This window comes from Motacilla alba, chromosome 1, assembly GCF_015832195.1.
Source record: "Motacilla alba alba isolate MOTALB_02 chromosome 1, Motacilla_alba_V1.0_pri, whole genome shotgun sequence".
In the NCBI taxonomy this organism is placed as follows: Eukaryota; Metazoa; Chordata; class Aves; order Passeriformes; family Motacillidae; genus Motacilla; species Motacilla alba.
In genome coordinates this window covers 113,861,965-113,875,451 of record NC_052016.1, presented here as the reverse complement: position 1 = coordinate 113,875,451, position 13,487 = coordinate 113,861,965, and the positions used below count along the sequence as shown (strand labels likewise).

General features: G+C 41.2%; 1 protein-coding gene across 17 annotated transcripts in view; it reads left to right on the top strand.

Annotated features, from left to right (window-relative positions):
* The window catches only part of DMD (dystrophin), a 1,161,005-nt gene that overhangs the window by 1,078,458 nt on the left and 69,060 nt on the right, over nucleotides 1-13,487 (top strand). For all 17 annotated transcript variants that reach the window (XM_038157590.1, XM_038157575.1, XM_038157541.1 and 14 more), the window contains one exon: nucleotides 4,492-4,553. In XM_038157590.1, the coding sequence (XP_038013518.1) occupies nucleotides 4,492-4,553 (62 nt within the window). The remainder of the gene's footprint in view (nucleotides 1-4,491; nucleotides 4,554-13,487) is intronic.

Sequence of the window (13,487 nt, the reverse complement as noted above, 5' to 3'; positions counted from 1 at the left end):
GCTGGTGTTGCTCAGAAGTAATACAAAAAGAATGAACAAAAAATGACTGTATTTCGTCCAAATTGATCAAGTCGTAACAAGGGAGCTGTAATTCAGTCAGTGTCTGTTAGGATATCATCTCTTGATTTCAGGTTTCCAATCCTGTGTGTTGTTGGCTCTACTGACAGTGATGAGAGACAATTCTCTCTGCTGTTGGCAGAAACAGAGTTCACACAGGCATAGTGTGACAGAATTCCCTACATAAAAATTATTCTTGCTAATATAATATAATCATCCCTTAATGAAGTGGTCCTGTGGTTCCCAAAGGATGTATCAAGTGAAGACTATGCTTTCATCCCACCAAATTATCAGTGTGCTTAGTGTGCCAGTCACACCTGCACCAAGGTGTCACCATTAGCCATTGCTGCTCATCTTCTTTTCAGGCCTGGTTTTAATTTCCTTTCCACTTTCGCAGCTCAGGTCAGGTGAGAAAGAGGAAAATAAGCCAAGTGAGTGCACTTACATTTGTATTTGTTTCAGAATGCCTGTGATTTAAAAGCTAGTGATCAATTTAGTTGACCTAAATGTAGAGCCAAATTGAAAAATATATCCTCTGAGCATGTGCAGTATTGCAAAACTGCTGGCTGTGTGTGCCAATGTCTTTTTGTGTTGGTGGTTTGTTGGAAAAGCGTTTTGAGTACTTATTTCTGCACATATTCTCACTCTGCTTCAGCTGCTGCTAGTCAAGAGGACTCAGGCTACACTTTTGACGTCTTTCTGACTTGCAGGCTGTAAAGGGCCTTGTTCACCAGAGTTTGAAACTCTGGCAAACACTTTGCTGCAGATCTATTAAGGATGCTACAGCATTCCCAAGTGTGGTTGAGGCTGCCTGAAACTGCTGAGCTGGCATTTCACTTCAGACGGTGCTCACAATAAGGGCATACACACAAATCCTCCCCCACCGGTCCAACCCCGGAGCTCACAATTAAATGGCCTTTGAAAATGGCAAAGAGGCTTACGAAGAATAGCCTTGATGGAATCTAACCTTTCCTGGAGCTGCCCTTGTGTGCAGAATAGTTGATAATTTTCCGAGCTGAAGACGTTGAGAGGCGAACGCCTTTTAGCTGGAGCAGAATATCTGCAGCCTCCTTGTGTTCTGCATGTAAAGTACCAGCAAAGTCTGCCCTGGCTCCGTACGGCCACTCACCCTCTACAGTTCCCTTCCAAGCCTTTGCTCGTTCCTGCAGGAGCCCAGAGGGGTGCTGAGGGCTGGCCAGCCCATCGCTGGGGCTGGTGCCGGGTGGTCCCTGCCCAAGGTGGGATCCAGCCGGGTGCAAGGCACTCTTGGGTGCTCACTGCTGCTGAGGGCAAGAGTGAGGGGCTCTACTGGCTTGACTTTTGTGGTCTTACAAAAGGAGTATTTCCTCTTAAGTTGCCGCGGAGTTTCAAATTAAAGCGAAACGGGGAAATGTACCGGCCCTGCAAATTCAGTCTGTGTCGTTTACGCGTGAAGCAAATTAAATAATTCTTTACAAAATGTGCATTTCCCGTGATAATTAATCTTATACTATGAAGGAAAACCACGCTGAGTAGAGGTTTGGGATTACTGGTATTAGGAATATCTGAAACCAGTTGGAGTCCAGTGTTTCTTTGGCAAAGGAAATTTTATTTACAAGGTCTTACAAAAGCCGTTCTGTATTTTCAGTACTAGTAAATGCCATAAGCTTAAACCATACACGCTAAACTCACTGATATGTGGTTAGGCATTACGATAAAAAATAAAAATAAAAAATTCAATGAATTACTTTTTGGTGTAACTTTGATTTTTGGTACTAGTTTTTCACACAAAGTTGATCCTTTTGTTCTTCTGTCCCGCACAAGCATGGGATATGTCCATAATCCTATCTATATTCATCTTTACCAAATATCTGATGGCTTTTAAATGTTTTCATGGGGTATCAGTTCCTTTGAAGGCTGCTAGGTTGACAGCTGTGGAGTCTGAAATTATTTAGTTTGTCCATAGAACATTTTGGGTCAACCAAACTAATTTCATACAGAGAGGAGGTTATTTTCAGAGGCTTCTTGTAACTGTTCACCTAAATTCTTTTTCTCATTTTTGCTACGTGTTTCGGCACACAAACCGTGGTGCAGTTCCTGTTCAAATGTACCCCACTTCAGGGGCTGTCTGCCTGTGGGGAAGCAAGCCAGGCTGGCCCAAGCTCATGCCTGGGGGACTGTTGATCTGGGACTGACATTGGGTGCACTCAAACTGCAGTCCCTGGTCTGTAGGTGTGAATGTTTGTTTGGGTCTGCAGCTGTTCACCTGAATCGAGACATTTCTGGCTGTGGGGTTTTCTGCCATGAATGCTCTTCCATCTTCCTTTCCTTTGGAGTGCTGCTATATCAGAAGAGGCTTCTCACAGTTGAGTTTTTAGGAATGAAGCTGTTTCTGTTTTTCTTCCAAAATACACTTTATACCTGGGTGTGATAAAAGGTGCTGGTGTTACATTCTCCCTGCAGAACCTGCCCGCTCCAAGCAGGATGGGAAATTCAGGAGCTCAGATGCAGGTGGCCCAGATCCACAGATTTTCACTTGAAGCTACCCAGTTTCTGGGAATAAAAACCAACCAACCAAAAAAAAAACCCAGACCAGGCTGAGATTTCTGAATACAATTTCATCCACCTCCCTTTGCAGGACTTGTTTTTAACAGAGCAAAGAACAAGACTGCTTTTACTCTTGTGATGTCCTTCTCCCATTTTCACTGCCTTCAGCCACTGCAGGAATTGAAAAGGGATGGGAATGCTGAGGTTGTTGAGACAGGGCTTGTTTAAAACCCTGTGCTCAACTAGGGCAGCTCTACAATAGATTTTTTTTTCCTTATGCTTAGTACTTGTGATCTCTTTCATTCTTCCTTGTAGTTACAGAGCAAAATCGGAAATATTATATATAGTAAGCTGCTGAACATACAGAGGTTACTGGGGCAGTAAGTATTCACAGGAATCAAATACATAGCCTGTCTTTTAAGGCCAAAATTAAATTGTACTGAAAAAACCTGGCACAACTTTCTTTTTCCTTGAGTAGAGGTGGTGTTGAAGTGATGCATTGGAAGTTTTACCTCTTCTTAGTCTATAAAGGGTAAATGTGCACTTGGGAACATCAATGCCTCAAAAATGAGAACTCGGGGGCTGTTTGTTCTCTAAAACAACCTTGTTGTGTCAATGTTCCAGGGCACAGTGCAGCCCACAGGGGCTGCTGGGTGGTGGTTTGGTCTCCTGGAGCTGGAAGCTGTGTGTTCCAGGAGCTCAGCAGTGCTGTGGGTCAGGTCCTGCTCTTCTGCACATGTTCTCCAGAATGATGTGTGCGTGTTGAAGCCTGTATGTCTGCTTTTAAGTACAGAAACAGCAAATGTATTTGCTAGTAATGGTATGCTACATACATGTTCTATTTTTTTTTTAATGGAGGCTCACGGTTGTCTCTTTATACAGCTGAATTCTGTTTGAGTTGAACAAGACTTTATTGGCTACAGGACAGATGAGGAGAATTTTCTTTCAAGCCTTCTATGTTAATGGAAATATAATCATGTTAGCTATGCTGTCATTAAAAAACAAACTCAAAAAGTATAACCTTAGGAGACACGAGTTGCTACTACATCCACTAACACTTCATTCTGTTGACTTTCTCACGCTGCCTGTCCTTCGGCAACACGTTGCGTTGCAAAGCTGGAGGCTGCTGACCTCAATGCAGAGACTCTCCAATTTACATTCTGGTCATACTGCAGCATTTCATAACCCCACTTCAGCTTTTCCCTGGCTTCCCAACAGCTCTGCTGCCTGACACTGCACAGGGACCTCCAGGGCCAGGGAAAGGGCCTTGGGAGTACCAGGAAACAAGCGGAGCAGCCAAGAGTCTCTGCTAGAAGAGATTGTCACTGCAGGGTGCACCATTGGCCTGGGAAGTGGTGTAAGCTGGTGGTGGATCAGAAGACTGTGGCTCAGGGATTTTAGCCCAGGTGTTTGGGCTGAGAGGAAGGATTGGACCCACTGCATTGGGTGGTTCTTACCTACCACATGGGAAAGGGTTGAGGGAGCATGTAGGGGAAAGGAAGTCAAATTCAGATCTCAGTATCTGGTCAGAGTTTGCAGAAATTCTTTAAGAACTAAGCCCTCTGAAATGTCTCCTCTGGTTTGGAGCAACTGGAGAATGACCGGTGCAAAGCAATGAGTTCTTAAGAATTGATGGCTTGCAGATTCCTCAGAACATTGACATACTTGCTGTCTTTTTAATTAGCACTACTTTTAATTTTATTTCATGAGTCCTTGCCTGAATAAAGTGCTCCAGGTTAATGCCTCTCATTGCAAGAAGACACGCCTGGCACTGCTGAGCCCCCCGCCGGGGCAGCCCAGGCTGCGGGCACAGATCTGGCACCGTGCTCAGATGTGCAGCCTGCATCACTGCTGTGAGGTGGAGAGAGAAATTCTCTTTACTAACTTCTTTCATGTTTTGTGTTGTAGCCATGAGACGCAAACGACCTGCTGGGATCATCCCAAGATGACTGAGCTTTACCAGTCATTAGGTAAGGCATCTCTACCAGATGTTTGGTGCTTTTATTTTATTTTATTTTTTTTTTCAACTGAATGATTTGCTAAGGCAAAGATTTCAAGAGGAAGCAAACCAAAATTAGGAGAAAGAGAGAGGCAGAGCTTTCACCAATGTTAAAATTTTCTGCAAGGGTAATACAAAAGGCACACATTTCAAACATGCAGTAGAAAAGAAATTTATTTCATTTAGCACATTTGGAATGTACACTGGGTTTATAAAGTAATTTGGGTGTATTGTTACAATCTCTTCACTGAAAGACTGGAACAGAAGTTAGAAAAAAAATAATCCTGAATCTTTTCACTGTCTAATCTGCTTTACAAAAGGCACATGAAAAAAATCAAACCAAGCTGCTGTTAATGTTGACTTTTGGATGGTGGGAAGCCAGTTGAAGCAATTTGCCAAACTGTGTTACCACTGCTTTATTTTTAAAGCACTTTCAATACTTAGAAGGCATAGCAGCTGTCATGATGTCATTTTGAATACCCAAATTGCATGCTTATTATGACTTCAGATGTGCCTCTCTGGTGGAGGGCTTTTTTGGTTTTTCTTTTTTTTTTTCATTTTTTAGCAGCTTTGGAATTTATTAACAGAAGCACATCTACAAGATAAAATAGGTTAATCTATGCTCTAGTGTAGGCTGCTTGGCAGGCCATTTAATAGCTAACTCTTTGATTTTAATGGTTGTGTTAATAAATAATAGAGAGTATAATAAAAATTAAGCTATTTTGCTGAAAGAAATATCAGTAAATATGCTGCATTCATAAAGGAGGTTACGTTTGTACAGCACATGTACATAAACCAGCTTGAGCACTAGTACTGTCAGATCTAGCATTCTGTGCAGGCTTATTTGCCATGGTGAAAAATAGCTTAAATTACCACCTGCTAAACTCTAGTTTAGCTGCTGAAAACAGTCTAATTATGCCAGTGTAATCTATTTCCAGCAAACTCAGGTATCTCTATGGTGCTCTGCAGTTCAAGGCATGCTAAAAATATTTTAGAAAAGTGATATAAAGTGAGGCGACGCTGTGTGAAGATTTTTTTTCCTTATAGTATTATCAGTGTGGCAGCAGTTGGTTTAAAAATTAACCAGAATGCAGCTTTGTATGCCAGAAAGGGATATAAAATGTGTAAGTTCAGGCTAACCAAATGCAAAAGCAGGCAAGTAGGGACTTGACTTTTAATTTCAGCATATTGCCCCATGTGTCTCCTTCATATTTCTGCTCTTAAAGTGAGTGATTTAAAAGTTTCAGGACAAATGGTAATTGCACTTGCAGACATCCCTTTAAAACAGGTAGGTCTTCAAATAGTTGCCTGTTAATTGAACTGCACTCTGACTCCTCAGCTGCCTTTGATCCACAGATTGCATGGTGTTGCTGATACTGTTGTTGGTCAGACCTAAAGCCCTGTTGCAACTGCTTTTCTTCTGCTAGTTCCCTGTTTCAGCCAGAGTACTCTTAAATACCAAGAAGTGAAAAGGTAATAAGGGAGAAAAGTGTCCTGATAGATTCAGGTCAGCAGTTCAGAAGATGTGTGACTGCTGAAGTCAGTTTGCATTTAGTTTAACTGAATTTTATCACCGTGAGTATCGCCCAAATGTCAGGAGTTTAAGACAGCCTTATTTTTTACTGCACAAAGAAGGAACATGTTCAGGCAGATTTTGTTTCTTACTTACTTGTGAACTTTCTTTTTCTCCTGCTGCTTTCCTTTTCAGGAGCATTAAATGTCCAAGAAAGCAGTCCTCTATTGGGACTGTTCTGTTTCTTTTAGAGTTGAGACCAAACAGTCATTAATGTGAGAGCAATGCTGATTTTAGAAAAGTATGCATAATATATGTATTTTATGAGTAAACTGAGGTGTTCATATATGTGTACAAAAGAGACTAGACAAGGTGACTCTTTGTGTACTGCCACATGGGTGAAGCTTTGATGAAAGTGCTCCTGAATAACCTACCGATTTATTTTATTTTTGAACTGAGTGTAATCACCATTGCCTAACTCTCACACAAACTGCATAATACAAGTATAACCCGTTTAGTCTTGAACAGAACCCTTGATGTATTTTCAGTGCTTTGCTTTGCCTCAGGTCAAAATGGTAATAATGGGATGTTTGAAGTCTTTTCAGACTGTTCAGTAATATATTATCTCAGAAGATGCTATTAAAGTCGATTTTGTATTGCATACTCATTATATCTTATTATTTTACCCTCCATTAGGATCCCAATTTTGTTTCTAATTCAAATAAAGAAGCTAGTAAAGAGCTTAGTATGTATGCCTTTTTAAAAATCTGGTAGGAAGCATGAATTTGGCAAGCGGTTAAATGCAAAAAAAGTGGGACCAAGTACATCAATGCTGTCAAGAGTTTTCATTTCCATTTTCCAACTTCTGCGCTTACCCAGTGTGGAATAATTGTGCTACGTGATGTAGCTCTCTGTACATGCCAGTACATCATAATTTGCTACAGGATGATTATGTCTGATTTAAATTCCTACAAATTACTGAAAGCTTAATTTTTTTAAGTGAATGAGGAGGGTGCATCCTGGCACAAGGTAACATTTCTTACCTGCCTCCGAGATGCACGAGACACTTCTCCAAGAAAGAGGAGTAATATTAATCTTCACATATCCAATTGACACACCTCCAAATTGTTGCATTACATTTTGCTAAAATGTAAGTGAGACTTATTGGTTCATTTTTCTATCTTTGGAGGTCTGGGTATTAAGAAAAATGAAGATAAATTACTTGGGAGCATTATTTTGTACTAAAAAAAGGAGGTAGCAATGTGCTGTGCACAGTCCTGTAACTTCTTCAATTAGGACTGCCTCGGAGACAGGAGGAAGAATCTACAGGAAGAAATTACACAATAATCTGCCTATGAAGGAAGTATTCTCAAATTCTCTTGGAGCTCATTTACTAAAACATAGCTGCCTATAAAGATACTTGTTAAATACTTGATTAAAATTATATATGTGTATCAAAAAATTTCCAACTCGTGGTTCTTTCTAACAGAGATTTTCCTTTTAAGACACTAAGGTGCTTGTTCCTGAGTGCTCTTTATTATTTAAACAATTTAGCATTTGATCAGTGTTAATGAAAAATGTACTCAAGTTGAGCAATTTTTACTGTTATTTAAGTTATGGCTACTTAAAGGTACATAATAAGCTGTCTATATTGAATGATTTAATTGTTTAATGTTTAGTAGAAATGGCAGCAGGAATTAAATGTTGGCATTGATTAAATTAAAAGGAATCATATAGGTTAAGAACATAGAGAAGAAATAAATGCTGAAACAGGAAAGGTAGTAAAAATCATTAAATGTGAGCTTCAAAGGATCAGAAGCTGACATCCCTGGCTTGTATTTACACCATTATGAACCACTCCTATTTTCTTCTAGCTTCCTTCTGAAAGTCTTCAAAGAATCAAGAACTGCTCTAGCTGCTTTTCTTTCCAAAATCAGTTCCTCTGCAGTAGATCTGCTCTTTTTACACTGTTCTTTTACACCCCCTTACAAATTTTTTCATCCTTCATTATAACCCCAGGGCATCACTGAAAAGGGAATTTGTGGTGTTTCTCTCTCTTGGAGACCACAGACCTTTGCATGAGGGGAGAGACAGAAGGAACAGGAATCACAAAGTGGTCTGAGTTTGCTCAGTTTTTTCAGGTATCTTCTGAGAGTGAACATTTAATGTCAGACAGCTTAGCTCTGAATAGTAGTGTTTTGCCTTTAAGCTGAGAATGACTCCAGCCTTTGCTATGATGGCCCAGGAGGACTTGGCTTGTCATGCCATACTGTTAGTGTCCCCTCCTCCAGCCTTCCTATGTCATGTCATGTCAGTACGAGCGTCCTCAAGGTGCATTAGTGTCACCATGAACAGTAATTGCAGTAGCAGGATGCAGTCAGAAATGTTGTTTATCATTCCTAATTCACCAAGGCAAGGCAAGAGGGTGAAAACCATCCTCATCCTTGCAGGCTGCAGTGCACTGGTGACAGCTCTCCATTTAATTTAGAGGATGGGGGGCACTTCTCTATGGATTACATGAAAGAAATGTCAGACTTGCTTAGCACAAGGTGGGAGAATGCTGGAAGGCACCTCTGAGCTTTCAGCAGCAGCTGCTGCGTTGGTCTTGTGGCTGGCTTCTCTTGTGAGCTTTTAACTCCCAGTGACCAAGGCTGACCAGCTTCACCCTCTTTGGTTTGTGTATTTTGATTTGTCCTTCTGAAATGCTGCCTGGAGAGGCTGAAGTGCCCCTGGTTGCCATTCAGTTTGTATTAGCAACTACTAAACCATGTATTCATTAAGAAGTTTTATTCATATTCAGTTTTCCATGTTTGCACCAGTAAGACCTGTGCCTAGTGCACGCATCAGTCATTTGAGTTCTTCTGCAATCCAGTGAGACTATCCATATGGCCTCTCTTTAAAGGTTGCTTATTCACTCATGTCCTTTTCAAGCCCATTTCAGAAAATAGGATTGCTTGGGTTCAGTCAGCCTTGGCCAGTAGTCAAGGAGGAGGCCATCCTTCTGTGTGGTTGAGCCCTGTGCAGCACTCACCTAACAGACAGTAAACATAACTGTGGCAGAGAGGTAGAACTGAGGGGTAGCAGTTAACCTGGCATCCCTTGAAATTGAAAGCACAGGTGTATTAGCATGAAGCAGGCTCTTCTAGAGAGAATGAAGGGCTGTTCTGTTACAGAATATTGCCAGTGTGGGGACATTCTGCTTAAGGTAACTGCGCTCTTGGTTTGCAAATGGGCACTTTTTGTTACTATTTTCTGAAGTTGGCTGTAATTTATTTATTTTAGGATTTTCCAGTATGGTTGCTTCTCACCAGAGTACATAAAAGGTTTCTGAACTTTCTGACTGCAACCACTCGTGTCTCAATCCCATAATGGGATGAACCAGGTGTACATCAAATCCTTCCTTGCATTTTTGTGTTTGCAGGCTGAAGAGAAGACACTCCATTCTAAAACTCCCAAGGGTCATATGTCAGTCGGTCTGATTCCAGGGATGCTGGCACATGCTGTGGTGTGCAGCCACTGGCTCTAGATGCAGTCAGTAGTATTGAGGTGCCCTGGCTACCTCCCTCTTGTTAATTTGCAGAGACGCTGTTGGCTTTTTCACTCAGCTGGACAGGCCTAGTACAATGTGAAGAGTGGGTAAGCTGTACATAGAATAACAGTTTACTGTTATTTATTACCAAAATAGTGCAGATGATAGCATTAGTTACTGTTATAAAAGTCAATGGCTGAGACTCGGCTGATGTTAAGCAGGGTTACTTGATTAATTTCTTTCCTTTGTGCATTTGTGTCATTTGCATTTAAAACTGCAATTCCAGAAGAGGCAATATATGTCACTGTAGTGCACCATTAAAAGATTAATTTACAGCTTTTGGGCAGCAGGAGGAAACCCAGCATTCCTACCAGCCAGACAGGGAATCAGTTCTATTGAAACAATGTGAGCTGAAACTCCTTGAAAGGGCAAGAGTGCCACTAATGTCTGATGAAACATGGAAAGTTTAGTGTCTGTAGAGGAGTTGCTGTCTATTCAGGACTGTCCAGTATAGAGTTTTTAACATCTGTTAGGCAGACATTTGTAATTCCCAAGATAGGTTATCCCCAGGCAGTGTATTTATGAACACTCTTTGAGCATGTCACAAGCTGTGCCTGACTAAGGCTTTCAGGTTTCTAGGTATATCACTATAGGTTCACATTTTCTGTCCTTGCATCTGAGATTAAAAAGAACACTGTAAGAACACCCTCAGAACGCTGTAAATCTTATTAAAGGAAGATGAGGATTTGACCTGATGACATCTAATTTCTTTAAAAGAATTAAGTTGTTAATTTCAGGTTAATACCACCTGAAGCATGTAAGCTGCTCATTTCAGTTAGATGATGTCCAGACAGTGAGATAATTGCTGAATGTAGGACCAAGTGAAGGGTGTGTGTTTTGCCCTCATTAACTAAAAAAACAATTATAATAATATTCACAATAATATAAATAAGAAACCCATTTTAAAAGAAAGGAGGAAAGGTAGTTTTCCTGGTAAAAGGAAACTACCAGGTTACATTGGGAGAGAGATAAATAGTGTGAACAGCTTCTGGTGAGAGGTGGCCTGGCCCATCCCAGTGCTTTTGAACACGGTGGGATGACTCTGTCATGCAGGATAGGACGAGTTCAAATGGAACCTCCCAGTCACTCAGCACTCTCAGCAGATGCAGCAGCTGTAGGAGGGTGGTCAGACTGTTCAAGAACCAACATGAAAAGCAGTTTAGTTATAACACCTTGTTTAAAACCTGTTGTCTGGGTTATAGATGTGACTCCTTGAAAATAAAAACCAATACCCCCTCATGGTAGATGCTAAACCTCTTCTTAAATAGGTTATTTTAGAAAACTTACTGATTTAAATTTTTTATTGCTTTTAGTTATTTTACAAGCTACTTTATGCAGTAAAAGCTCAAGAATATGAGAAATGTTTTTCCTCTTAATATACTACTCATATCCCAGTGTAAAATCCGGAATTTAGCAAGAGAGGATTTAAAAAAGCACCCAAACTGCAAGATTTTATTTGACTACTGATCTGTGTCAGTAGTCAGTGAGACATTCCAGCAGGTGGTTTGAATCACTGACCACTTCTCAGATGAATTGGTTTTTTTTGCTTGATTATGCACTAGCAAAATATCTGCTGCGTGTAATTGCAGGTATTTCTAGAATACTGTAGAAATAGATCATAGCCCTTATGTTTTGAGATTTCTCTCAACATGCAGAATTATGCAGAAAATGTTAGAATTTAATTATCTTATCATCTTCCCGCAGTATTTCTGATTTGAGTTACTCCTATCAGCACTCTGAAGTACCCTTCATTAAAAGCCACGTTTGTAATAAAAGCACTGATTCTTGTTCACTGTTATCATGCTATTAGATAGAGAAAGATTTATATTCACTTGAACAGAGGGGTCATCCATGGCTGAGTGATGGGAAAGTTATGATTTCTCTTTGCTCTGGGATGTAAATATGTCACCAAATACTCCCTCATGATCCTTTCTTTTGTTGGTTCCTTTCCAGGGGCCAGGTGACCTCTTCCACTGCACCGTTGTTTCAGACCATAAACAGATTATGCTCTTGGGCATTTACATTGTTTACAGCTTGAAAGTTGCCTTCTGAGCAAGAGGAGGGAGTATTGATAACAACTTGCAAAAGTTTCACAATACAGCAAGAGCTTTCCAGCCCTCTGACTACTCCGTTCAGAGGATGAGGTGGTACATACTTTCTAGGAGTGGGAGGAAAGCGCTGGAGAAAAACTTGTGTGGTGCACTGAGCTCCTCAACCTGCTCTGAAATGATAAAAGCTCTGGAAGCAGGGCTTAATGGGTCCTAACTCTTTCAGTGGGCTGTGTGGGAGTGGAGAAAGCACCTTTTTTTTTCTTTCCGTTAGGATCCAGGAAGGAAAAAACCAAAAACAATTTCCCAAAACAGAGAGGTAAGAACTACTGGTGTTTCCATAGGCTTTTGGAAGGTTGCTGTTGCCTCCTTCCTCCCCCCTCTGCCTCCTCCCAGCAGGAGCAGCTGGGGTGTGAGCAGGCATTGTGTCTGTGCTCCTCACTCGAGGTCTCCCCACTCCATGTCAGGGGTGGCTTTATGTCCAGCGCTCCCCAGCCCAGGGCCAAGACACATTCCCTGACAGTCTTGTGCTCTGTGGTTCCTTTAAATGGGGTCTCATCCGGCAAGCCAAACGTTTTGAAGGCAGTTAGGAGGGGCCTGGGCTCCTTCCCTTGCTACCCAGAGCAACACTTTTGTTGCAGCAGTAGCCCCGGGGGAGGAAGGACACCAGTGACAGTTTCATAGGCACAGGGAGGGGGCAAAGTGAAACCATTGAGATCCAGTGATCTTAGGTGACTGTCACCATCTGGTGAGACAGCTGTCCATCAGAGGCGTGGAGATGGTGGCATAAGGAAGGCAGAGGTGAGCAGTTGGCGCAGGGACAGTAAGTGGGTGCAGGCTAATCCTGGTGACAGCAGTGGCGGTGGCAGTGGCGGTGTGCAACAGCTCAGCCTTGGCTTGTGGAGCCACATGAGCAGTGGTGCTGCTGCTTTTCCAAAACCTGAGATGAGGGCTCCAAAATGAGCACCTGGCATTGCTGCTTCATCATTTGGAGCAGATGCTTCTTGGCAGCAGTGTCGTTAAGGTTGATGATAAATTCAGTGTGTATTACATATACAGGAAAATAGATGTAAACTGTAGCACTTCCAGGATTAAATGTCTTCATGGATTGTATTTTCTGCCTTGATCGAGGCCTGAAATATGCATATATATTTACTCACATTTCTGAAAATGTAAATAATAAATAGAAAAGCTTCTTTCATAACATTCAAGGAGAATTTAAGAAAGGCTTCTTCATTTTGTCAAATGCTAGCCATAATATTCTTTTACAGAACACAAATACATTTGTGGCAAGGGTACAAAATGTAATTGAATTCACGGTGTATTTGTGAGCGACTGCTTTATTAATTTCCAGTTAAGACAAATTAGGTCTCTTTATTTAACTCACTGTATTCTACACCACATAAAGGAGCTGTCAGGATGATGGTGAGAGACAGAGCTGGCAGGAGCAATACACAGAAGTACCCATTAAAAAGGTGTATGCAACTGTGCAAAGAAAAATAAATGATATACAAAGCTGAAACTTCCTTTTCTGCTCTTAGACATGTTTCAGAAATGTTCCACAGCTTTTATTAAGGTATTCAAAACTACTGAATTATCATACCTCATATTATTCATTCAGAACAGCTTAATTAAAATTAATGTAATTGAGACTATATTCCCTCTGCTACCTGTACCTGTACAGCATTATAAATGATGTTGGGATAGTTATACCCGAGCCACCACATTTCAAACAGCTTTACAGCACCTTAGCTC